The 26793-nt window shown below is 35.3% G+C and overlaps 1 protein-coding gene across 1 annotated transcript in view; it reads right to left on the bottom strand.

Moving 5' to 3' along the window:
- The window catches only part of ABCA5 (ATP binding cassette subfamily A member 5), a 164160-nt gene that overhangs the window by 77410 nt on the left and 59957 nt on the right, over nt 1–26793 (bottom strand). The window contains exons 6-14 of the mRNA XM_069076541.1: nt 26042–26271; nt 23044–23185; nt 21116–21304; nt 11435–11582; nt 10623–10788; nt 6615–6673; nt 4651–4761; nt 2362–2537; nt 1172–1291 (exon numbers count right to left, since the gene is read on the bottom strand). Coding sequence (XP_068932642.1) covers nt 1172–1291; nt 2362–2537; nt 4651–4761; nt 6615–6673; nt 10623–10788; nt 11435–11582; nt 21116–21304; nt 23044–23185; nt 26042–26271 — 1341 coding nt within the window. The remainder of the gene's footprint in view (nt 1–1171; nt 1292–2361; nt 2538–4650; nt 4762–6614; nt 6674–10622; nt 10789–11434; nt 11583–21115; nt 21305–23043; nt 23186–26041; nt 26272–26793) is intronic.

Below are 26793 nucleotides of genomic sequence, written 5' to 3'. Positions count from 1 at the left end.
AAGAAACGTAAAAGGCAGTCCCTGTTCTCAAGGAGCTCACAGCCCAATGAAAAGGCAAAGCTGCAGGCACAGAAAAGCTAAATATAAGATAGGCTGGAGACCATCAGCAGGAAGGCATTAGAACCAAGGCACATCAGGAAAGGTTTTCTACAAAGTGTGAATTTTAACTGGAACTCGAAAGAAGGCAGTAGGCAGAGATGAGGAGGGAGAACATTTCAGACAACGGGAAACAGCCAGAGTTAGAGGGGATGGAGTGTCCTGTTCAAGGAACACAAAGGTGTCTAGTACCATTGCACTGGGAGAGCATGCAAGAGGGAGGTAAAAAAGGTGTAAGACAGGAAAGGTATTTCAATATTTTCATAGATCTGTGACCTCATTAATGTGGGTATTGCCTCAATGATGAAGTAAAGGTTATATATATGATCCTTTCTAAGAAATCAATGTACAAATTGACCATTACCGTTACTCAATCCAAAGTAAGCCTCATTATAGCATTTCAGTGGCACCTATTCAGATTTACTGATCAGTGAATATTGATTGGTTTTAGCTTAAATAAGAAAGCAAAAAAAAATTGTGGTAAAGGGCAAGAAAAAAATGTTTCTAATTGTATTCACTTAAGAGGTGGAGACACCATAGTGAGTAATCAAATCTCTCTGGGCTTTGAATAAATTATAAGGCACAGGACTAATGTGAACTGCTTAACAATAAGGTTTTTCCACTTAAGGTTCAATCATTTTGGTTATATACTATAAATGTCTTCACAAAAGTCATTTCTTGGGGCAGCTAGGTGGCGCAGTGAATAGAACACTGGCCCTGGAGTCAGAAGGACCTGACTTTAAATCCGGTCTCAGACACTTAACACAAAAGAAGCCATGTGAACTTGGGCAAGTCACTTAACCCCAACTGCCCTACCTTCCCCCCTCCAAAAAGCAACAAACAATAAACAAAAGTCATTTCTCGGGGGTTAGTATATCTGGTAATCAAAGAGCAAGTACAGGCTAAGTAAGTAGGTAAAGCTGGTTTCACTTTCTCAACAGGTTGAGTATTGTTCAACAGAAATACTAAGTATCCCAAATGCCTCTACATCATTTCTCTATTTTCCAGTTTGCAGAATATGTTGTAGTTGTCCTATAGATACAGTTTAGATACTTTAGTAATTTACAATATTTACCTTGGGATCTCCAAGAACAGCAATACCCAGTGATAACTTTCGTTTCTGACCTCCACTTAATTTTTTTGCTTGGTTATCTTTGATGGCTTGCATATCCAAATCTAGTAAAACTTTCTGTACCTTCATAAGAAAAAGGAAGAAATTATTAAAAATAATGTATTATTGTGCCATAAAAATGATGAATTTCAAAGGAAACAGGAAAAACTACAGAGAACTTATGCAGAGCAAAGTGAACAGAACTATGACAACAATTTATACAATGACAATAAACATGAGAGAAAAATATAAATTTTTCAATCAATTAATAAACATTATGAAGAAAAGCAACAATTTTTTCAAATGATAAACCACTATCCAGAAATCTAAAGATGAAACATGTCTCTTACCTCCTGTTAGTGAGGTGAATTTAAAGTGAATTTAAAGTTGAATTTAAGATGCAGATGTAGACACACATATTGGGGCAAGGCCAATATTAGAATTTATTTTGCTGGATTATGTATGTTTATGATGAAGGGTGGTTTTTTTTCCTTTTGTAATTGTTGTTCAATGGAGAGAGAGGGTGACCAATGAAAGGGATGGATTACTAATTCAGATAAAATAAGTTAATTTTTTTCCAAATACATGTATATAAATATACATGTAAATGTATGCATGTATATGAATAGCAGCAATAACAATTTGCTTAACTGTAAATATTGCTTTTTAAATGCTTGCTTTTAAGGTATGAGGGTTATTTTTGAAATATATTTACCAAAAAAAAAAAATAGAAAAAACACTTAACTATGCCCAGCACAGTGCTAGACTAGTATCTCCACATTATAAATAGCACTTTTTTAATGTGGTAAGAACAAAAATTTGCAGAAGTTCATCCTAAAGTTCACTGTCTTTTTAAAATTTTTTTTTGTCTTTTTTGGAGGGAGGAAGGCAGGGCAATTGGGGTTAAGTGACTTGCCCAAGGTCACACAGCTAGTAAGTGTTAAGTGTCTGAGGTCGAATGTGAACCCAGGTCCTCCTCATTCCAAGGTGCTCTATTCACTGGGCCACCTAGCTGCCCCTAATTTTTTTTTTAAACAAACATAAGTTTTTCCACTGGCATGATGCAGATTTACCTTCAGGGTTTCAGGTTTATTATCACTATTCAGTAAATGTACGGCAAGTAAAGGTAATGATTTTCTATTTGAACAACATACCTCTTGTATTACACTGTTGGCTGGAATCCCTTTGATAGAGGCCAAAATTGACAAATTCTCTTCGACTGTCAGCACATCAAAATTTATATCTAATTGTGGGCAAATTCCAATCATTTTTCTTGCTTCAATCATTTCATCAATTTCTGAGACTCTATGTCCATAAATAGATGCAAGTCCTAAAAGCATAAGCATAAAATTTATATTATATATAAAACCTAAACTCAAAGTAAAATATTGTACTATTTTATATAACTGATATGTGTGTGTGTGTATACACATACACACACACACATAAAGCACTTGAAGGTTTACAAAGCACTTTGTATACTATAAATCATCTCATTTGATCCTCAAAATAATGCCAATGAGACAAAGACCACAGGCATTATTATTTCCATTTTACAGACAGAGACTCAGAGAAGTTAAATAAAGGACATGGTTCCAAAGCTAGTGTCAGGTGTGGGTTTGAACCCAAGCCCTCCTGACTCTGAGTTCAACACCCTACCTACTAGACCACATTACCTCTCAGTTATTCCTTTAGTTTAGAAAGAAAATTTGCAATTGCAAAAATAGGCAACATCTTTTCCTACTTCTAGGGAAAGGTCAAGAGTATTCTTCACTTGTGAAACCTTAGCTCTTTTGACCTAGCCTCTTTATTAGCCTCATATACCTTAGAGGCTTACAAATATTTCCTTAAATATGTAATTTTATGTGGGTTCCATTTAATCTTGATCTAAAATTAATGATATTGAAAAATATTCTGAATTAAAAATATATAAATCATATATAAAACTGATAGCATCTAACAGATATAAAATTGAATCAACATTATATTGATATTTCATAAGGTTTAAGGAGGTCTTTACTTTTCATTTTTTAAGTGCTCTCATTATCACTAACCAAACTACTCTGAATTGATACTTAATTTATAAAATTATGAAATGGGGCAGATATAGCCAGTTCTTTGGGCATGCACCAGGAAAGGCCACAATAGCAATGGGAAATGAGGCTGCAATTATACTTTAATGAGGCACAGAGAGTGGGAAGGCAAATGGCAGAGAAAAGACAGAGACAAGTAGCAAAAAACCAGACAGGGTAGGGATGGTGGAGAGGGTGGTGAAGGAAGGCAAGCAGTATGGGTAGGGGGAGAAAAACAGATAATCATTCACATGACCATGGATTAGAGTTAGGAGCACACATACAGCAGCACAGACGATAATGGAAGAGTTTTTGGGTGAGACTTAGGGGGAAGAATTTGAGGTCTCATTTTTACAGGGTTTTTTAGTGGAATAGACTAATTCTTATTTGTGCCACCTTGGGGTTAAGTTCATTAACACATCCAAATCATCTCAAAGTTGTTGATAAAGTTTCAAAGTTAACATAATCACATCAATTCAAAGTTATCAGAACTATCTGTTGTTCTGTGGGTCTTCTAGAACATATCTGAGATTTACGTATAATAGGATCAAAAATCCCTGACAGCAGAGCCTAGATGGCTCTTGATGCAGCACATGTTACCAGGCTGTGATAGGATATAATTTTTAAATAATGTTCCTTTGATATTTAGGACAGTTTGTATGTGACTTCTAGATTCCCCTTTACCTTTTGAAATTTTACTTCCTGCTGCTGCTACTTTATAAACTTACTATACTGATTAGAAGGATGGGGGTGGGAGGGGCATGTGGAAACTAAAACAAAATCAATTTTAATACACACACAATGTGTTCAAAAGGGGAATATATCACATCAAATCATTAACAATTGGGATAGTTTTTACAAGTTCAAATCAACTGAGAGCACACTCTATCAGTGGTCTTCCAAGCTGGGGCTTATTTCTCTGGAGATCTGTGTTCTCAAGGGGAATTCATGGAATTAAGAGGTGTGAGATTCACCAAGGAGAGGCTAAAAAGTTAACATCCTATCCTTCCAGCAACACTGAATCATGGGGCTTGTCTGAAACACAACCACACCTACCCTTCACTCATTTCACCCAAATCATCCATTCTACCTCCTCCTTCTACTTTGCCACTTTCTAACTTTCTCCCTTCAGAGGCAAATTATAACCTACAACAGGAGATTCTCAGCAGTATCCACACAAGCATCAGTGAAAAAAATACTTATGCCTCTTTCCTCACTACTAGCATTATTCCATTAGGAAAAGAAAAATTAATGATAGCAATGCATTATGAAAAAAGTTTGAAGACCATTAGTATAAAGTATACCTTTATGAATAAAAGAACATCAAAGTAAAAGAACCTTTTAAATTGCTCAGCAGACATAAATTCTTACCATCTGAAGGTGGGCAGAGTCCACAAAGAATGTTCATTAATGTGCTTTTTCCTGTTCCACTATGGCCAAGTAATGCTGTAATCTGACCCTCATATATGTCAAAAGATAAATCTAATTAAAGAAAGAAGTAAAAGACAAAGCCATGAACATAGTGACAGTATAGATGAAAAAATTAACAGTGATTAATGGATTTACAACAAAGCAACTTTTGGTTATTATGGCAAAGTAAAAAATAAATTTGAAATCTGTCATGATATTCTCAGCAAAAATAAATGACATTATTCCATTGGTTATAATTCTTCCTTAAAACTTGACTAATGTTTAATGTGAAGGTATATGTAGAACCTATATCAGAATTGCATGCTGCCATAGGAGTAGGGGAGAAAATTTGGAACTCAAAAACTTGTGGAACTGAATGTTGTAAACTAAAAGTAAACAATTTTTTAAAATGAAATTATTCTAAATGGGTGAGAATTACTATGAGAACTAAAGAGTAAAAGAAACCTCAGCTTTATCTGCTATACTTTGAAATATAATGGTGTGAAAACTACTAGAGTCATATCATTTCTTCTGGATATGAGTTGGTATATCAAACTATTAAAGTATCTTGTACTGCAGGAGAAGGGGGAAATGGAATTATAAGAAAAATAGCCCGCTAATAAAGGAGTCAAGAAAATCTGAACTTCCTTCATTTAACCCTAAATTAAATCCAGAATCATAGAACAATATGCAATTTTATGGAAATTTTCTGTATGCAGAGGCACAAAGAATATCAAGGAGAGAAGGTCAAAAGCCTAAAAGCACTTACTTCAATTCAAAAACAAAATGAATGCTGAGATTATTAAAACCACATGATTTTACACAATAATCAGTGAAACTATGAATTAGTCTAACCACTCTGGATATCACTTTGAAATTATGAAAGATGATTAAACTGTTCATTCCCTTCAATCCAGTGATCCCATTACTGCACACATAAAATAAGGAGGTCAAAAAAGAAATAAAAGTCCAATATAGACTTACAAATTTAATAACCAATATAGTTAAAGGAATGCTTTTTCATACCAACAAAGAACTTGGAACAAAGTGGGTAGATATTGATTAGTGAGAGGCTAAACTATGGTGTATGAGTACTATAGTATTTTGTAACAAGAAATCACAATTATGAGGAACTCAAAAGAAACTTGAGGCAAGTGGAACAGTGTTATAGAGCACTGGAACTTCAGTTAGGAAGACCTAAATTGAAATACAGTTTGTCACATATTAGCTGTAAATCACTGGGAAAATCATTTAATCTGTCTGCCTCAGTTTCCTCAATTATTAAATGGGGATGAGGATCAAATGAGATAATATTTGTAAAGCTCTTTGCAAATCTTAAAGTTCTATATAAGTGTTATAAAATGATGATAATGATCTGATATGGAAATAAGCAGAATCAGAACAACAATATACAAAATGACTACAATACCATAAATTAAAAGATCCCTAAAAGGAAGCCAGTTCCTGAGCAATATAAAAATTAATAATGGTTTTAGCGAGCAGATAATGAAACATATCTTACTTCCCTCAGAAGAGGCAGGAGACTATAAGGACAGAATGTGATAACATCTAACAGTCACTGAGTGTTTAATTTGGAGAATGAGGAGAAGATAAGGAAGAACACCTTCAGAAATGATCATGATAGGGGTGGCTAGGTGGCACAGTGAATAGAGCACCGGCCCTGGAGTCAGGAGGACTTGAGTTCAGCCTCAGACACTTAACACAAAACTAGCCATGACCTTAGGCAAGTCACTTAACCCCAATTGCCCCTACCTTACCCCCTCCAAAAAGCAAAAAAAAAAAAAAAATTATCATGATATAAAAACTAAAGGTATCAATACAAGTTTATTTTTAAAACATTCACAATACTTGTGTACTGCTTTTGTTCTTAAATTTAATGTAAATTAAACTAGAAAATTACATACTTCTTAGTGCCTCCACAGTTTCATTTTTCTTTCTGAATGTTTTCTGAATACCACTGATTCTGGAAGATATATTTTAGTGAAAAGAGAACAGAAATTAAGAAAACACAATAACATACTACCATTTTGCATCAAACATTGATGAATATATAATAAATTAATTTAATGAATGACCAACAGTTGAGTTCTTTTTAAAAACTATAGAGGAAAGACATTTTCTTCTCTTCCATGCTCAAAGCCCCTTCAGAGCTAAAAGCAGCATACTTCTCATCAATAATGCATAGTTATTTAGAAAAATATATAGATACCTAATTATTCGACTTTGGTTTCAGCCATCTCAAGAAAAATTCCAAGACTTAACATTTCAATTCTAACTGCTAATATCAGTTTTTAAAAACCCACAGGGTTGGAGTCACACTAGCTCAGTTTTATTTTCTTCCTCATAAAACCTTTTTAGCAAGAATATCTCCATGTTTATGATTCCAAAAATTGTGCATCATGACCAAAACACAATAGTGTATGACAGTTTTTTTGGGAGGGGTTTAGTTTGATAAGTTTAATTTCAGTAATAAGACAGTGAATTATAAACTGGACTATTGTACAGAAAAATAAATGCAGAACTAGATAAATAAATGGTCACACCTCAAAGAGTAGTTAAAGACTAATTTCAATCTGAATGGAAGTATATAGTGGAATTTCAAAGTACAAGGCATTAGGGACAGCCTCTCATAAGTGGAGTGCTTCAAATGGATGCTAGATGACTACTTATTAAGAATCTTTATTTTGTTACTGTTTGGTCATTTACAACTCTTTGTGAGCTGATATAGGTTTTCTTGTCAGAGTTACTACAGTGGTTTGCCATTTCCTTCTCTAGCTTATTTTATAGATGATGAAGCTGAGGCAAATAGGGTTAAGTGACTTGCCTGAGGTCACAGTGCTAGGAACTGTCTGAGGCCAGATTTGACTCAGGAAAATGAGTCTTCTTGACTTCAGACCTGGCATTCTATCCACTAGGCCACACAGCTTTTCTAGGGTTATTATAGGGGGTTCCTACTCAATACAGTTTAATCTAAGTAAACTCTTAGGTCCCTTCCTACTTTGAATTTTTATCTTACTCTGTTACCAAAGCCTAAATGGCTATCATTCAATAGTCCTAGGGTACATTTATTATTAAAGTCCTACCAATGAAATAAGAGGAGGTGGAGGTAGAAAAAAGAAAGGCCATGAAAAAGCATTTATTTTCGACAAAAAGGAGGTTCATTCTGAAAATGATCTCCATATAGCCAAGCTCTCCAGGTTAGAGGTGAGATAAATTGAGGGGTTAAAGTTGGGAAGTATCTCCAGGGAGAGACCAATAAGTAAAGATGCCAATTTTACAATTTTACAGCCAGACAATGGAGAAGGTTCTCACATGAGAAAATCACAGTAAGGTGGATTTCACTGGCTAAATGGAGAACGACCTATCTCTGAGACATCTTAGACTCAGGGTATCCAAAAGAGAACACATTTTTTTCCCTCAACTCTATCCTCTTCCAAACTTCCCTATTTCTGTGGAAGGCATCATCATTCTTTGAGTCTTTCAGGTTCATAAATTTCTGTTTATCCTTATCTTATTCCTCCTCACCTTGTGCTTTCAAGCTGTTGTCAGATCTCTTCATTTCTACCAGCAAAACAATTTTCATATCTAACTCCTTCTTTTTACTCACACAGCTTTCAATGTAGGTCAGACCCTCATTATACTTGCATAGAATATTACACTGGTTTCCTAATTGGTCTCCCTGCCTTAAGTTTTCCTCTGTTCCAATTGCAATGGGTTTTAAAAACATCAATCAAAAGAGTTTATGTTTTATTATAGAGGCAACAGGAGGATACTGGAATTGTTTGAATAGTTACATTGTCAGATCCTGACCAAAATCCATTTGGCAGCTATGCGGAAGAGGACTCTCACTATAATCTGTCTTTCCAGTCTCAATGGACATTATTCACCTACAGGCGCTTTTCAGCAGTTCGGCCGTAGTGCTCATCTCTCTATTTCTCTCACATGAAACTCCATCTCCTATCTTCCTGTCTTTGTACTGACCATTTCAATTTCACATGCCTGGAATACAGGCCATCCTCATATCTGCCACATAGAAGCCCCCTCTTCCTTAAAGACCCACCTTAAACACCACTTTTTATTATGAAGGATTATATTATTATCTTCCCAACTGCCAGTGTCCCCTTCCTTAACTACATTGCACTAATTTTGTGTTTACTCAGTATATATTTATATGTATACATCAGAATATAATTCTTTGAGAGTAAAGCTCATTTCATTCTTTATTTATATAACCCCAGTGGCTAACATAGTGTCTAGCAAATGATAGGTGTCTGACAAGTACTTGTTAACTGATTAAAGCTGTGACTACTGGTCCACTGTCAGTGATTTCTCAAACATTTTTGGAAAATAGGAGAGATACATACTTAGAGAAGAAAAAAAATTGTTCCATTTTTCACAAAAATAAAAAGAGCAGTCTTAGAAATATAGACCAGTAGGGGCAGCCAGGTAGCACAGCGAGTAAGAGCACCGGCTCCAGTGTTGAGAAGACCTGGAGATCAAATCCCGGGCTCAGACACTTAGCACCCACCCAGAAACACCTGGCCGCGTAACCTTGAGCAAGTTACTTAACCCCAATTGCTTAGGAGCAGCCAGGTGGCTCAGCGAGTAAGAGTACCAGCTCCAGTGTTGGGATGACCTGGATCAAATCCGGGCTCGGATACTCAGCACCACACCCAGAAATAACTGGCCGTGTAACCTTAAGCAAGTTACTTAACACCAATTGCTTAATAAAAAAAAAAATACAGACCAGTAAATTTATCTAGAAATTATGGCAAAATTCTAGAATATATTAATAACGAGATGGTTAATGAACATCTAGAAAAAGCAAGTGATCACTAATGATTCTGTCAAGGATTGATCATGCCAAACTAACCTTTCTTTTTCTCCCCCCCCCCCCAGAGTTATACCAGTAAAATGCTATAGATAGTTTATCTAGATTTTAGCAAAACACTTAATAGTCTTGCATTCTGTGATGCAAGATGATAGTTTAGTTATGCAGAGTTGGAAGTAGCTTAATAGCTAGACCCAAAGAGTAGTCATCAATGATATGATGTTTACTAGAAGTAAGTCTTCAGTTGAACATCCTGGGAATCTGTGCTTGACCCTGTGATATTTACTATTTTATCAATGATTTGGATAAAGGGACAGATTTGCAGATGATACAAAATGGGAAGGTTTCAATGTAATATTCTAGGCAAGCATAATGAGAATCTGACTTACATTTGGTAGCTGTGTGAGTAAAGAGAAGGGGTTAGATATGAAAATTGTTTTGTGCTGGTAGAAAGGAAGAGATCTGACATCAGCTTGAAAGCACAAGGTAAGAAAGAATAAGAAGATAAGGATAAAGAGAAATTTATGAACTTGAAAGACTCAAAGAATGGTGATGCCTTCCACAGAAATAGGGAAGTTTGGAATAGGGTAGAGTTGAGGGAAAAAAATGTGTTCTGTTTTGGATGCCCTGAGTCTAAGATGTCTCAGAGATATATAGTTTAAAATATCTAAAAGGAAGTTAATGATGTGAAACAAATTCAGGGGACAGATTAGGTTTAGTGATTTCAACTCATCAAGGACGGTTCAGTGCTGCTTAACTATCTCTTTACTCATCTTGTGCTTCAGCTCCCTACCAGCTACTTTTGACCTGTCATTTACAACCCCAAAATGAATCTCCTTGGCAGAGAAAACAAGTAAAATAAGACTGAATCAATTCGGCTTTCTCTCTGTCGTCAGTTAACATTATCCCATCTATCTAGAGAAGTAATTTTATCCCATCTTCAATCCTTCTCTTATCTATCCCCAATGTAAATTTTAAAATATATCTTTTGTCTTTCCTAACTTGCCTCACCAATATTCACTCATTCGCTTTTGTAGCACTTCTGATTTCTGCCTTAATTATGAGTATTAATCATTCATACCTGATAGCTTCTTTTCCTAGAAATTCTGAAGAAACAGATTCAATAATCTCACTAAAACCAGGATTTCCATTAACATTGCCCTCAGATAGCTCTTTATATCTTTTGCTCTTTGACCAATATGAAGGCTTCATAAAATACAAAGATGGTCTTCGTAGCCCAAATTCACCTGAAAAGAAAAAAAAAACTGATTTTTCTAAAAAATATTACAATTACTGTTAGCCAATGTCTGAAATCACAGATATTGGCAACCATGTGAAACTTATGACAACTTAGAACCTAAAACCATAAATGGAATTTTAAAATTCAAAGCAAAGATAAAATATTTCTTCAGAGGAATTCCAAGATTCTCTCTTTTTTTAAAATCTAACTTACATGTAATATGTGCACTTGTTTTAAATGCCAAAAAAGTTTGTTTAAAACTTTATGTTTAAAAGCCTAAATTATTTTCTCTCTGACAATCTCTTATTGGGGCGGCTAGGTGGCACAGAGAATAGAGCACCGGCCCTGGAATCAGGAGGACCTGAGTTCAAATCTGCCCTCAGACACTTGACACACTTACTAGCCATGTGACCTTGGGCAAGTCACTTAATCCCAATTACCCTCCAAGAAGAAAAGCAAAAAAACAAAACAAACAAACAAAAAAAGGCATAATTTCTTATTTGGAGTGACTAAAGTATAAAAATAAAAATTTAAATAAAATTATTAGAATAATTACTCTAATTCTGTTCTAAAAGGGTGCTCTTGTCTAAAAAAGTTTTTGCTTTAAAAATACACACACACACATATATTCTAAAGATTAACTTATGACATACCTGGAATGACTTGATCAAGATAAACAGCTATGAGAATGTAAAATACACTATTGAGTGCCAACATTATAATGGCAATGATAAGAGGATATGGACCTTTGATCAAGTTGGAAAGCAAAGCACCTTCATCTAAATCTTCCAGATACATGACCTGAAAAAAAATTAAATTGAATTTTAAGATTATTATGTTAAAACAAATGCATAACAATAGATTACAAAACAAATATTAGCTATCAGTCTTAATTAAACTTACTAAGATTATTCTTCATGACCAAAGTTGGAAGTAAGTCAAATGTAACAACGAAGTTACAAAGAAAACAACAAAGATCAGAATAACTGGGGTCATACCACAAAAATAGACTACAATTATCATACTTTTATTCCTAACTAACCTGAAAAAAAGAATATTCTCTTAACAGAATGCAACAGTTATGGCTAATATCAAATAGTAAACTTAGATATTTGATATATAACAATTGGAGACAAAAGACCATAGAACTAGAGCTAGAATGAGAGCTTTTTGCAAGTGAGAAAACTGAGGCTCAGAGAGATTAAGGGACTTGTCCAACATTACATAGGCAATAACTGGCAGAATCAGGCTATGAAAACAAGTCCTCTGAACTCAGAGTCAGTATTTTTCCATTCCATTATTTTTCATCATTAGGGTCTAGCACACAGTAGGAAAATAAGTATTTGTTGACTGATATCTTTTGCTAACTTTTATATATCCAGATTAAGTGAATAATATTTACCAGAAATATAATTATTAACTCTTGTCACCAGATCAAAATCAAACATGAATTAAACAATTTGGGTGATCTCCCATTTAAAAAATTATATATAAATATACATTTATATATATATATACATAACACATATACATATATATTCAATATTGACATTTTTAAACATCCATATTTATAGAATTCTTGAGTTCAATAATAACAATAGTAACAGCATTTAAATAATACGTTAAGTTTTAGAAAGTGCTACATAAACATTATCTCATTTTGTCATCACAAAAAACTCTGGGAGGTTAAGTGCTATTTTCCTTATTTTGCAGATATGGACAATGAGGAGAAATGAGGTTAAATGGCTGGCCCAGGGTCACACAGCTGAAAAATGTTAGAAGCCGAATTTGAACTCAGGTCTCCTAGACTCCAGGGTGCTGGTCCTGTACCTTCTACCTGTCTTATTTAGCAGGACTGAATATATTAAATGTTCTATTTAGCACATGTACATAGAGTTAAATGAAACTGTTGCAGAACAGGTACATAATCAGAGAAACATTAAAACAAGCTGAATAGCAAAAATCATAAAATGTCTGAAGTGAAAGGTCATCTACTTCAACTCTAACAGAAATTAAGAATAGGTTCCTTAAATTACATCTAGCAAAGGGCGGCTAGGTGGTGCAGTGAACAGAGCACCGGCCCTGGAGTCAGGAGGATCAGAGTTCAAATCTGACCTCAGACACTTATCACAAAAACTAGCTGTGTGACCTTGGTGTAGCAGCAAGCACCCCGGCATCCCTAGGGTGGCTGCTCACACAGGTTCTTGGATCTGCTTTGATAAAGGAAAGCAACTCAAAATGGGTTAACAAGCTTACTTTAATCAGTCAAACATGTATCGTTTACCTAGTTCAGGGGAAAAAGGTCAGCACCCTGAACTTCAAAGTATACAGGCAGAATTATCAATACAGAAACAGATCAAGTAGACAGATTTCCAAACTGTCCAACCATTAAATACATACCAAATCAACATCTGGGTTTTTCAAAGCTGGGGGGCTCTGGACAACGGCTTCCCAGAATCCATATCAAATCACAGAACACTTCTCAAAGTGAGCCCCAAAACAAAGCTACACATCAGGGCTTATATATAGCCTTCTCCTGGCTCAGAGAATGTAACAATCTTATTGACCCACTGGCCAATCAAAAAGTATCTACTGAAAAACAAGCCTCCCACCCCAGGCTCCAGGTGCACTTTAGCCTAGGGGCAGGCAAGATTTTTAAAATTTACATTCCCGTTACACTTGGGCAAGTCACTTAACCCCAGTTGCCCTCAAAAACGCATCAACAACAACAACAAAATTACATGTAGCAAGACAGTACCTATCTGTTTCCTGACATTTATCACATACCGTGTTTCCCCGATAATAAGACACTGTCTTATTAAATTTTTTTTGGACAGAAAAACACCAGAGGAGTTTCAGGGGAGGGCTTATTTTAATGAACATTGACAGCAATTTTAATAAACAGGTAAATGTGAACAAAAAAATGTACCTTTATTCAATAATGAATTCAATAAAGAACAGGATGATGCGCTCACTGCTGCAGCTCTGATTGGATGCAGCTTGGAGCGCGTGTAGTGCAGGGGATCACCTTCACTACAGTAGCAATCTCAATAGGGCTTATTTTCGGGGGAGGGCTTATTTTAGAGGAATCTTACACAGTAAGGGGAGGGCTTATTTTCGGGATAGGTCTTATTATCGGGAAAACACGGTAGTACTTACTTACCTAGCACAATGCCTGGCACATAGTAGGTATTTAATAAATATTTACAGACTGATTACTGACCAATCCTCTACTTTTTCAATTGTACTTAATAACTATACTTCATTATCAAGTGTCTTTACCTGCTTATCGGAGAAGACAAAACTGCCAATTTGATAACATAACATTCTTCTCCACAAAGTACTTAAACTGCTATTGATATCCTGACTTGAAGTAAATTAGATTGAAGTGAGGCAGAGCTGTACAAAAGTAGTCAGCCTCACTCTCTCTTCCTGAGTTATCTAAGTCTGGTGGCAACTCTAGGACACAGTGGATGACCTCCATGATTTTAATGCCTGACCAAATTCTAAGTGCTACACAGAGCTTGCTTTAGCCACATTCATGGCTACTGGAACAAGTTGCTTAGGGAAAGTTTTCATATGCTTAGGGTACACATCCACTGATGGGTTTGAGGCCTGTCAGTTACCCTCAACCTGGTTTAGCCCATCTGCTGTGTGTTGCAACTCTGCATGCCACACCTTCTCAGAGCCACAGGTAAGAGCTGAGTGACAGGTAGATACCAAAGGTAGATGAAAAACCCTGAAAAGGTCTCAGCAAGTCCTCACAACAGAGGTGCTAGTCTTCCCTCAACACTCCATACACACTTAAATAAATTTATACTGAACTATATATAGTCAGTTTACTCCTTCATCCTACCTCAGCTACACACAAAGAGGATCATACCCTTAATCATGCTATTACCCATAAATGAATCATCTCCATGTTCATGAATTTTGAAATTTCCTTATCAGATCACTGTCTATTTACACCTTTCCCTTTGCCTTCCAATGCTAAACTCTGTTCTTCATCCACATTGAGACCTCTAATCCCTTCACCCCTGAGTTCTCTTCCAGGTCATCACAGCTTTGCAATGCCACACTTTCCTCCTTTCCCCAAATTTGACCTTTTGGTGAACCAGTTTACCTTTACACTGTCCCTTCTTTTGGGTTCCCTGCCCTCTTTTCATATCACCAATTTTGCCCTGCCAAGCCTCAACTTTGGATGACTTCCAGTATCTTCTGCCTTCACTCCTACAAATGTTGATGAATAAAGCTGGAAAAAAATCACAAAAGTACACCATCTAGGTGGTGTCCTACAAATCTGTTACATAAGCTCAATGGGGCCTTCACTAGGCAATTCTTTTACACCTCCCTAATTAACTCATTATGGGACATCTAGGTGACATAGTGGTTAGACCACAGGGCCTAGAGTCAAGAAGATCTAAGTTCAAATTTAACCTCAGATATTTACTAGCTGTGTGACCCTGAGCAAGTCTTCTTGTTTTTCAGTCATTTCAGTCATGTGCGATGCTTCATGACCCCGTTTTGGGGTTTTCTTTACAAAGACACCAAAGTGATTTGCCATTTCCTTCTCCCATTCATTTTGCTGATAAGGAACCCAGGCAAATGTGGTTAAGTGACTTGCCCAAGGTCACACAGTTTTAATAAGAGTCTGAGGACTGATTTGAACAGAGTCTGAGGATTGATTTGAACACATGAAGATTAGTCTTTCTGATTCTAAGCTCAGTGCTGCCCTGAGCAAGTCACTTAACCCCTAGTTACCTCAGTTCCTCATCTGTAAAATGAGAACATAGTGGAGAAGGAAATAGCAAACTACTCTGGTATCTTTGCCAAGAAAACTCCATGGATAAAGTCCATGGTCTCATATAGAGTCAGACACAAGAGAACAATAACAATTAACTCATTATTACAACTTAGCACAGCAGTTTTTTTGCTTTTTTTTTTTTTGCCTTTTGGAGGGCAATTGGGATTAAGTAACTTGCCCAAGGTTATACGGTTAGTTTTTTTTGTGTGTGTGTGCGTGTTAAGTGTCTGAGGCTGGAACCGAACTCAGGACCTCCTGACTCATTGCGCCACCTAGCCGCCCCTACAGCAGTTCTTCCAAACCTTTTCATTCCTCCTCAAACCTCCTATAGCTCCCCCTCCACCTACCTTCTCAAATGAGAACACTGCCACATATTTTATTGGGGAAAGAAGAAGAGGTCGTTTGCCAAAATCTTCCTTTTCACCTCTCCTCCTTGCCTCACATCACCTAGATGGCTTCTATCACTACCTCTTATTTCAGCTCTCTTTCACAGGAAGTAGATCTCACTGCCAAAGCCAAACTGCATGCACAAGCAATTCCATTCCATTCTATCTCCTCCAACAAGAGAACAAGAGCCTCCTCCTCCAGAATGCCCATTCTATCATCACTGCTGTTTCACTTATCTCTCCCCGGTGACTGGCTGCTTCCCTACTACCTATAAACAGGTCCATATCACCTAATCATCAAAAAATCCTCACTTGATCCATTCATTCCCCACTATCATCCTACATACTGCTTTAAAAGGATATATTCTATATCTTATTAATCTCTCTGAAAAGGTCATCTTCAACAGATGCCTCCCAATTCTCCTTATTCTCTTAATTCTCTACAATGTGGCTTCTGATCTTATCACTGAACCAAAGCTTCTCTGCAAAATTACCAAATACAATGTTGGTTTGTTTTTTTTTCCTCTCAATCCTCATCCTTTTTTACCTCTCTTGAACCTCTGACACTATCATTCCCTTCTCCTTGACACTAACTTCTCTCTAGGTTTTTGTGATACTACTCCCTCCTGGCTCTCCTCTTACATATCTGACCACTTTTTCTGTCTCCTTTGCTGGATCTTCATTCAGATCACTCGCACTAATGGCGAGTATCCCACAGAGCTCTGTGCTGGGTCCTGTTCTCTTTTCCCTCTATACTATTTCACATGGTAATCTTGTCAGCTCCCATGGATTCAATAACTCATGATAATGATTCTCAAAACTATTAATCCAGCTTTAACCCCTCTGCTGACTTCCAGTCTCACATCTTCAGATGCCTAACAAATACCTCAAACGAGATGCCTGATACATATCTTATATTCAGCATGTCTAAACTGAATCATCTTTTCTCCCAAACCTGTCTTTTACTGTCAAGAGCGCCCCCAAGTTCACAACACAGATGTCACTCTCATCTTCTCACTTCTCTCACCTTAAACTACTGCCAAAGCTTCTCAATTTCACCTTTGCAATATCTTTTGAATACGTCCCCTTCTCTCCTCTGATAGTGCCACCACCATGGTTGAGGCCCTCATCTCTTCAAGACTGAACTAATGAAATAGCCTGCTGAATGGTCTACCTGTCACAAGCCTCTCCGTACTCCAAAACATCCTCCATCAAGCTGCACAATTGATTTTCATAAAGCATAGGTATGCCCATGTCGCCACTCCCACCCTCACTCAATAAACTATAGGAGTTCAGTATCACATCCAGAATCAAATTTAAAATCTTCTGTAAAGCAAAACCCCTCATAAACTAAGCCCCCTTATCTTTATACTGTTCTTATGACTTACACTGGTTTCTGCCCTTTTTTTGAAATCACTGTTCCTTAATCGTGGCAATCTAACTCCAAGCATTTTCACTGGCTATCTCCCATGCCTGGAATGCTTTACCTCCTCATCTCTACCTCCCACCTTCCTTCAATTCCTAACTAAAATCTCAGTTTCTACAAGAAGCCTTTTTCAAATCCTCTTAATTCTAGAACATTCCCTCTCTTGATTATTTCCTGTTTATCTTGCATATATCTTTTTTTGTACACAGTTGTTTGCATTTTGACTCCCCCATTAGACTATGTGCACCAGGAAGATTGGAGTGTCAAGAACATATAGCAAGCCATAACAGATCTAAAACTATTGTAAAGCAGCAATCGTCAAAACTACTTGGTTCTGACAAAGAAACAGAATGGTGAATCAGTGGAATAGGTTAGGTACACCAGACACATTAGTCAATGACTATAGTAATCTACTGTCTGAAAAACCCAGACTCTTGTTTCTAGGATAGGAACTCCTTATTTGACAAGAACTGCTGGGAAAACTGTAAAACAGTATGGTAGAAACTAGGGATAGAAGAACATCTTACACCATAAGTTCAAAAGGAGTACATGATTTAGACATAAAGGGTGAAACTATAAGCAAGTTAGGAGAACAAGGAACAGTTTACCTGTCAGATCTATGGAGAAAGGAAGAATGAATGACCCAATAAGAGAAAGAGAACATTATGAAATACAAAATGTGTAAAATTGATTACAATAAATTTAAAAATTTTGCACAAAGCCAATGCAACCAAGATTAGAAGGGAAACAAAAAGCCAGGAAATAATTTCACAGTCAGTGTCTCTGATAAAGGTCTTATTTCTAAAATATATAGAGAACTGAATCCAATCTGTAAGAATACAAGTCATTCTCCAACTGATAAATGGTCAAAGGATATGAACAGGCAGTTTTCAGAGGAAGAAATTAAAGCTATTTACAGTCAAATTAAAAAAAAGTTCTAAATCACTATTGATTAGAAAAATGCAAATTAAAACAACTTTGAGGTACCATATGACACCTATCAGATTGGCTAACATGACAAAACAGGAAAATGATAAATGTTAGAGAAGATGTGGGAAAATGGAACACTAATGCATTGTTCGTGGATTTGTGAAATAATCCAACAATTTGGAACTATACCCAAAGGGCTATAAAACTATGCATACCCTTTGATCCAGCAATACCACTGCTAGGTCTGTATCCCAAAGAGATCATAAAAAAGGGAAAAGGACCCATATGTACAAAAATATTTATAGCACCTCTTTGTGGTGGCAAAAAAATTGGAAACTGCGGGTATGCTTGTCAATTGAGGAATGGCTAAACATGTTGTGGTATATGATTGTGATGGAATATTATTGTTCCATAAGAAATGGTGAGCAGGCAGACTTTAGAAAAACCTGGAAAGACTTGCATGAACTGATGCTGAGTGAAGTGAGAAGAACCAGGAGAACACTCTACATAGCAACAAGCAATACTGTGAAATGACGGACTTTGTTAAACTTAGCCCTTTTGAGCAATGCAATGACCTAAGAGACTCACTGATGGAAATTGCAAAAGACTCATGATGGAAAATTCTGTCCACATTCAGAGGAAGAACTATGAGTCTGAATGTAGATCAAAGCATACTATTTTCTTTTGTTGTTTTTTCTTTCTCATGGCTTTTCCCTTTTGTTCTGATCCTTCTTTCACAACATAATTAATGTGTTGGTTATATCAGATTACATGCCATCTTGGGGAGGAGGGAAAAATTTAGAACTCAAAATCTTATAAAAGCAATGCTGAAAACTAAAAATTAATTAATTGCAAGATAAAACAAAATTAAAAAAAAAACATAGTAGGTGCCTAATAACTGTTTACTGAATGACTAAAAATTCCTTCCATTATAAAAGCAAAGAAACACTAAACTTTTCTATTCATATATAAAGGTGTATATATGGCATTTAATATACCAGTAATCTATCCTGCACATTGCTAAGAGTTCCTCCCTTGACCCTACCTACTCATGGAGCTTCATAGGACATAGCAATGTAACTTAACTGATGTGATTTTATATGATGTAGATGAAGTTATAAATTTTTTTTCCCCTTCAGAAAAAGCAGCCTTTGACTGAACAAAGAATAGAATGGGTTATTTGGAGTAATAAGAGGGCATTTGGGTTAGTATAAGAAATGTAGTACAATTAATTCTTATACTTAAAACCTTCATAACTAACAGCCTTAGAGAAAAGCACCTGTAAACATTTGAATGCTGCAAAAGCTGTTTTTTAGAAAGAATGATCAATCAAAAAAATTCTCAATTCATTTTTACTCAAGACACTGAAATTGATTGAGGAAAAAATCAAACTTCCCTGGACAATTTATATAAATGAGTCATCCTTATCATCAATCCATCATTCAAGAGCTTTTCTAAATACTAAGGAAAGCAAAACTATTAATAAAATATTTAGCGTTTATTAATACTAGCATACTAATTTTAAACAGGCCAAGTTTATGAAAGAGTTCTATTTTTTTGTCCTGTGTTTTATACTTCATATAGTATGGTGGTTGTCCCCTTTTATAATCAATTAACTCACCATGTAGACAAAATATAAAAAGAGAAATTAGCAAATCTAGGCTGTAATATCACAGAGCACTCTGTAGCTGTGTTACCTTGGACAAGTCATTCAAACTCTGCAAGTCTCAGTTTTCTCATCTGCAAAGAAGAGATAATCTTTCCTACTTACCTAACACTGCCTACTCACACTTAATCTGGTCTGTCAAATAAATGAAGGAGTGTTGAGAGGATTAAATAAGAAAGTCCTAGAAAATAAAATTTAAATACAAAGTGGCACATTATTTTATGACCATTTTGTAGAATTTTTATAAGTCAATTTGTAGAATTCTGGAAGAGAATTAAAGGAGAGAAGTAGAAGGAATAAATGCAGACAAACTGAGAAAGGGAGAAGAGATATAGAACGCAGTAACTGGAAAGGATGGCAGGATCTAGTAAAAGTTTTGGAGTTGGGGTTTTTTTTGGTTTGTTTTTAAAGGATAGGATAGATTTAGTCATTTCTGTAGGAAAAGGGAAAGAATCATCAGATAGGGAAATACTGAAGATCAAGGTGAGATGAAATGAAGGAGGCAATCTATTAGAGGAGGACAACCTCTTCATCAGACTGGTCAGGACTATAGCCCTTACTTTTAACATTGTTCTGTATAAAAATATAATTCAACTTAATACAATTTGATATTTTTTTAAAAGTGTATTCCTGAAAACTGTCTAATTACAGTATCTAAAATAAAATCTAAAAAAAAAAATCTTAGTCACCAGTATAGCAATGATCATGCTGTACTTTGCCAAAGAAAATGGCATTCCTGACAGCTGTAAGAACATGTGCTCTTGATTTTTTTTCAATAATGATTATATTATGTAAAGAGGATAAAAAGGAATCTTCTCTCTTGCTTTTTTATTTATATCTCCAACACTTAGCACAACGCCTTGCACATAGTAAAACTCTTCGATAAAGGCTTTATTCAGTCATTCAAATAGCAAGGCAGAGTTTAGTCAAGTTGTGGAAAAACTGTAAGAATATAAATTACATCATACATAAAATGTATCTTCATTACTCTATATCGTTACTTTTTCATATTCAAAACCTTAGCATTTGTAACATATCCTAACTTTTCCAATGTCATACACAATTTCACTTGAGGTATGAGAAGAGAGGATTCAATGAAAGTACAGTTATCATTTTACTCACCTGTGCAATACCAATTAAAAATGTACACTGGCAGAAGGGGCTCAAGAGCCATACTAAAGACTTAGGGAAATCCTCCAGCAGAACAATCAAAAGGCCCACAAATCCAAATGCCACTGTAGCTAAAAATTCAACTATTCCCACATGTTTTGATTTTTTAAAAAGGGGTGTAAGCATTAAGGCAAAGAAAACCTAAAAAAAAAAATTTATAGTCAATGAATTAATTTTAACTATAAAATTATTTTCTAAAATAAAATCAACATTAGGCACTTGAATAAGAAATGTAATTTTCATAGACCATTACATGTATAAATACTAAGGAGATTACATACTCAGAATGTTCAAATATAAAAAGATATATAAACAACATTTGCAAGTGTAGCCACATTTTCTTCATAGAGATGTGTATGTATCAGGGAACTGCAACTATCGAAAAAAGTATTTATCTTGCAAGGAATTTAGACAAACACTAAAGAATTGCTGTCAAGCTATAATATACATATGTTGCATGTAAATAGTGACCAACAAATTCAGAGAATGATATATCTTCCATACCAGGAACATCTTCAAATAAGTATTTAATGGAAATAAAAATATATTCATAGTTAAATGAGGAAAGAGGGGAGAGTCTGAACTATTATTTCATCAAAGTAGGGAACACAATATGGAAACTTCCTCCACCAATGCAAATGGGCAATTAAAGGCTAGATGACTTGCTAAAAATAATACAGCTAGTATATGTCAGAAGCAGAACTTAAAACAAGTCCAAACTAACTCCAAAACTAGCTCTTTCAGGGTGGCTAGGTGGTGCAGTGAGTAAAGCGCCGGTCCTGGAGTCAGGAGGACCTGAGTTCGGTTCTGGCCTCAGACACTTAACACCCACACACACACACACACACACACTCAGACACTTAACACACACACACACACACAAAACTAGCCGTGTAACCTTGGGCAAGTTACTTAACCCCAATTGCCTTCCAAAGAGCCAAAAAACAAAAAACAAACAAACAAAAAAAAACAGAATTTTGGGCAGCTAGGTGGTGCAGTGAGTAAAGCCTCCACCCTGGAGTCAGGAGGACCCGAGTTCAGTTCCAGCCTCAGACACTTAACACCTACACAAAAAAACTAGCCATGTAACCTTGGGCGAGTTACTTAACCCCAATTGCCCTCCAAAAGGCAAAAATAAAACCCCAAAAACACAAACAAAAAAAAAACTAAACTCCCCAAACTAGTTCAAGTAATCCACATGCCTCCCTTGTTAATTAAGTTGCATTTATTTACATACAATTAATAAAATTAATGTAAAATCATGCTCATTATATGTCACCTAAAAAGCTAAGGAGAAGCACATGGTGGGCATGATTAGGCCACAACAAAGAACGTCAATGAAGAGTTGTGCAAAATAAACAGTATAAACACTATCATCAAAAAAAAGTCTGACCACAAAAGAAGATAGGATGATAATACAGTAAGATCAGACGATCAATGCATAACCTATGTTCTCCATATATTGTCAGGTCTAGAGGAAGGGCCCCAGCACACTGAATGCACCACTTGCAAAGGATGGGGACAGCAGTTACTCCAGGTGAGAAGTTTTAAGATCTGCACCTTTGAGGGAATACATGAATAAAACCACAGATCTATCAAATTATCAAATGTATGGTTATATAAAGATGTTCAAAATTAAATCCTAGTGTATAACCCATATTATGTGAAACACGACTCAATTTTATAATGAAGAAAATATTCTGTCCTTTGTAGCTATAAAGCCACAATGATGGTACATGGAGCTATGCTTTTTAATGATCACTTGATAACAATCTTAACTAAAGACAAAGGGAACTATAAACCAAATAAAAATCCTTCTAATAATTCTCAAATATTTGGGGAACTGCTCTTTAGCCACAGTTTTGAAGTTTTACACTTACCGAAGATAATCCATACAGGAAAAAAAGAAGAAATATCACAAAACAGCTACTTTGAGGAAATAATGAAGAAGCTGTTGCAATGACTGCCATAAGAAGGGACATAATAAAAATCAAACTTGTATACAATAGAACCCAAGAAAGCCTAAAAAGAAAATGCAAATACATTTAGATTCAAAGCATATAGGCCTGGAATCATAAGAATCCGTAATATCAAACTCTTCTAGCTTCTTATTTATCATCAAAACGTATTTAAACAATTTACTCAGCTACCTGTCAAAATTAAGACTAATGTATTAAAATTTAAAAATGTCATAAACAAGATAGTTGTGAAATTTAATTTTAAATTTTGTTAAACATGAAGATAAAATTATTTTCTTTCCAAGACTTAAATACAGCTACTAACTTCCCAAATCTTAAAGCACTATACAAAAGCTAGCTAATTGTATTTTTTTAAGTGACAATTCATGGTATGTAAAAAGGAATAAAAAAGTCATATAACACAGAACTGCAATTGAATTGTCATAAAATACAAAAGAGTAAAGTCAGTGTGACACTTTTCTTTAGGATATGTGCTAAAAATTGAAGTTGTGAACTTTAAGATTGTGTAGAAACCCTCCATCATCAAAGCATCTGATGTAACATCTATTGTCTACTTAGTCAAAACCATTCTAGAATTATTTAGGGTTTTTAAAAATTTCCATTTCTGTCAATTTACTAAAGGATGCTTTTTGGGATGTATCTGAGAATTTTAGAACTGCGGGGGAACTCAGATGAGAAGACTTAATCTAATACTATGATTTTCAACTGAAGGAAAAAAGGTGACAAGATTAAGTGACTTGTCTGAACTTATGTAAATGTTATGGGAAGTTTATGAAAACAACAACAAATAACAAAAATAATAATAAAGGTAATTTCCAAAACTCCAGTGGATCTAAAAACTTTTTTTTTAATTCCCCAAAGATAATGAATAAGATAAAAAAAGAGAGCACATGAGCACTTGTGCCAGATGCTCCTTTTATAAAAAAGGAGTACAGGGGGCCCACTAGCCGTGTGACCTGGGGCAAGTCAACTTAACCCCAATTGCCCTGCCTTTCTCCCTCCAAAATAAAACAAAACAAAGGACAGCTAGGTGACGCAGTGAGTAAAGCGCTGGCCCCAGAGTCAGGAGGACCCGAGTTTGGTTCAGGCCTCAGACACTTAACACCCACACAAAAAAACTAGCCATGTAACCTCAGGCAAGTTACTTAACCCCAATTGCCTTCCAAAAAGCAAAAAAAAAAAAAAAAGGGGGGGGTATAAAGTTAGCTCCGTGTAAATGCACAGATTTATAAACTGTGATTTAGTGACAATTTGCTAATTTGCACTCTTTCTTCCATGCAAAATGCCTATTAAATAGTAGGAAAATCAGGTTCAACATAATTCATCATAATCTGGAACTAGCACGTTCATGTTACAAATTATACACAACAATGGTCCTTTAAATTAAATATAAAAGTCTTTTTTTAAATCATTATAAAGATACTGACCTACCAAAATTAAACAAAAGTCTCACTTTAATTGAATTTGCAACTCTTGATCAGATAAGAATAGAAATTCTTTATGTGATTCCTTATAGTGTTTACATTCACTAAATTTTAATTTCTCAATGCTACTTTGAATACCTGGGAAGAAAAGTCCATATTCTATATACTCAAAACCATTCAGATTTGTAAAGCATATAAATCAAGGTATTTAAGAAAACAATCAACTAATTACTTCCTAGCTTCCCATGAATTAAATTTGCAATCTATAACTGTTAAACAGATTAGAAAGTACACAATGAAAATGAACCTTGCATTATCAGCCAAATTAATTATATAAAATGTATGAACTGGTCTTAACTTCCATGATGGTAAATTGAATAAATACTAAGACACAAATCATATTGATAGAAAAAATCAGCATTTGAATAGCATTTAGAAATTATCAAGTATCAACTATAGACAGAAGAGTACAGCATACATACAGCATACCCACAGTCAAAAAGAATGCTATTATCTTTGTTTATATTTTACCTATCTTTAAATGGTAGTTGTACCCAACCATCAACTCCATAAGTGTGCCCAGGAGAGCCAATGGAACAAATCACCCAGGAGAGATGCTACATGATACAAAAGACTTGGCAGGGACATTGCAAGAAGATAGCAAGTTGCCCCAGCTACATTTATTCCCTACATCTACATAATGAATACACTAGTAGACAGGACTGTATTATTCTCTATGTAGTAGAGAACTGATGTTGGAGTCCTGAATATCTGGGTTCAAATTCCATTTCTGACATTTGTAGCTATTTGATCATGGGCATCATTTAGCCTCCAAGGCTAAGTTGCTTCAATTGTAAAATGAGGCATTTGTACAACGGCCTTATCAGGTCCTTTCCAAAACTAATATGCTGATATACTCACAAGAGATAAGGACATTTGGGGTGGCTAGGTAGTGCGGTGAATAGAGCACCAGTCCTGGAGTCAGGAGGACGTGAGTTCAAATTCGACCCCAGACACTTAACACTTACTGGCTGTATGACCTTGGGCAAGTCACTTAACCCCAACTGCCCTGCCTTCTCCCCTCCAAAAAAAAGAGATAAGGGCATTTACCATTTTAAAATTTAAAGTTAGTGTACAATGCTATACAAAGTCATTATCATTCCCATTATCTATAATGCACTGCTCTCTTTCACAATGTAACATCTGTATCATACAAAATTTGGGGGAGGAAGTGGGAGATTAGCAAATTCATCTTCAACAACACATCACCTTGCCAGAAATATAAATGAAATAAATGCATTTTTGTTACTGCCACACCAACAATAGTCTGAATCTGATCTGATATTATCAGGTTAATTTCTAATACTGAAGAATCAAGTATGTAAAAGGAAAGTTAAGCAAAATCAGGAAATTTAAAGTTAGTAATGATTTATAGATGTTATTACAGTGAGAAATAAAAACTTTCAAAAACATACCAAAAAGCAGTATCATGAAGCCCCATTATCTTTAAAAATTCTTTCAGCTTTTTCTCTTTTTCTGCCACAATGTGAATTGCCAAAAAATATCCAAAAGGTGAAAAAGCTATAACTAGGTAAATTAAAATTACTCCTCGAGGAAAGTTATCTATTTCTATAACAGCAGTTTCTCCCATGACAACTGCTTTAGTAGACTCCAACTCTTCCCAGGCTGAATAATTGGTCTTCAACTATAAAACAAAATAAAAGTGCCTTTTAATCAATTTGTTTCTAATAGCTTCCCCTAGGAAAAATAAAGAATAACTGTAAAATAATTAGTCAATTTAAAACTTTAACAAAACTCCAACATACTACAAAACTGAATTAAATAAAATGAATAACCCTGATGTCATTCTACCAAGTGGAAAAAGATTTCCTTAATCTATCATACCAAGAATCATCAGGCCTTACTCTGAAATATAAAATCAGAAAAGGATTATAAATGTTGCTGAAACAAATTTTCACAAGTTATCTGCCTATACGTTACAATGTATAAGACCTTTTTAAAGAAAATTTAACATATGAAAATAACACGATAAAATGTTTGTAGAATTGATTGATTTTTTTATCTTTTTTTAACTGACAAAATCTCTTTTCTCTCCCTCTCACCCTTCTAACTGAAAAGGAAAAAAGAAGACAAACCCTTTAGAAAATATGAATAGTCAAGCAAAAATACTTCCCTTTTTGACCATGTCCAAAACCACATACCTCTC

Source organism: Petaurus breviceps, unplaced genomic scaffold, assembly GCF_028583685.1.
Source record: "Petaurus breviceps papuanus isolate PSGF00001 unplaced genomic scaffold, PetGlider_PUasm1.0 90925, whole genome shotgun sequence".
In the NCBI taxonomy this organism is placed as follows: Eukaryota; Metazoa; Chordata; class Mammalia; order Diprotodontia; family Petauridae; genus Petaurus; species Petaurus breviceps.
This window is presented reverse-complemented; position numbering and strand designations above follow the sequence as displayed.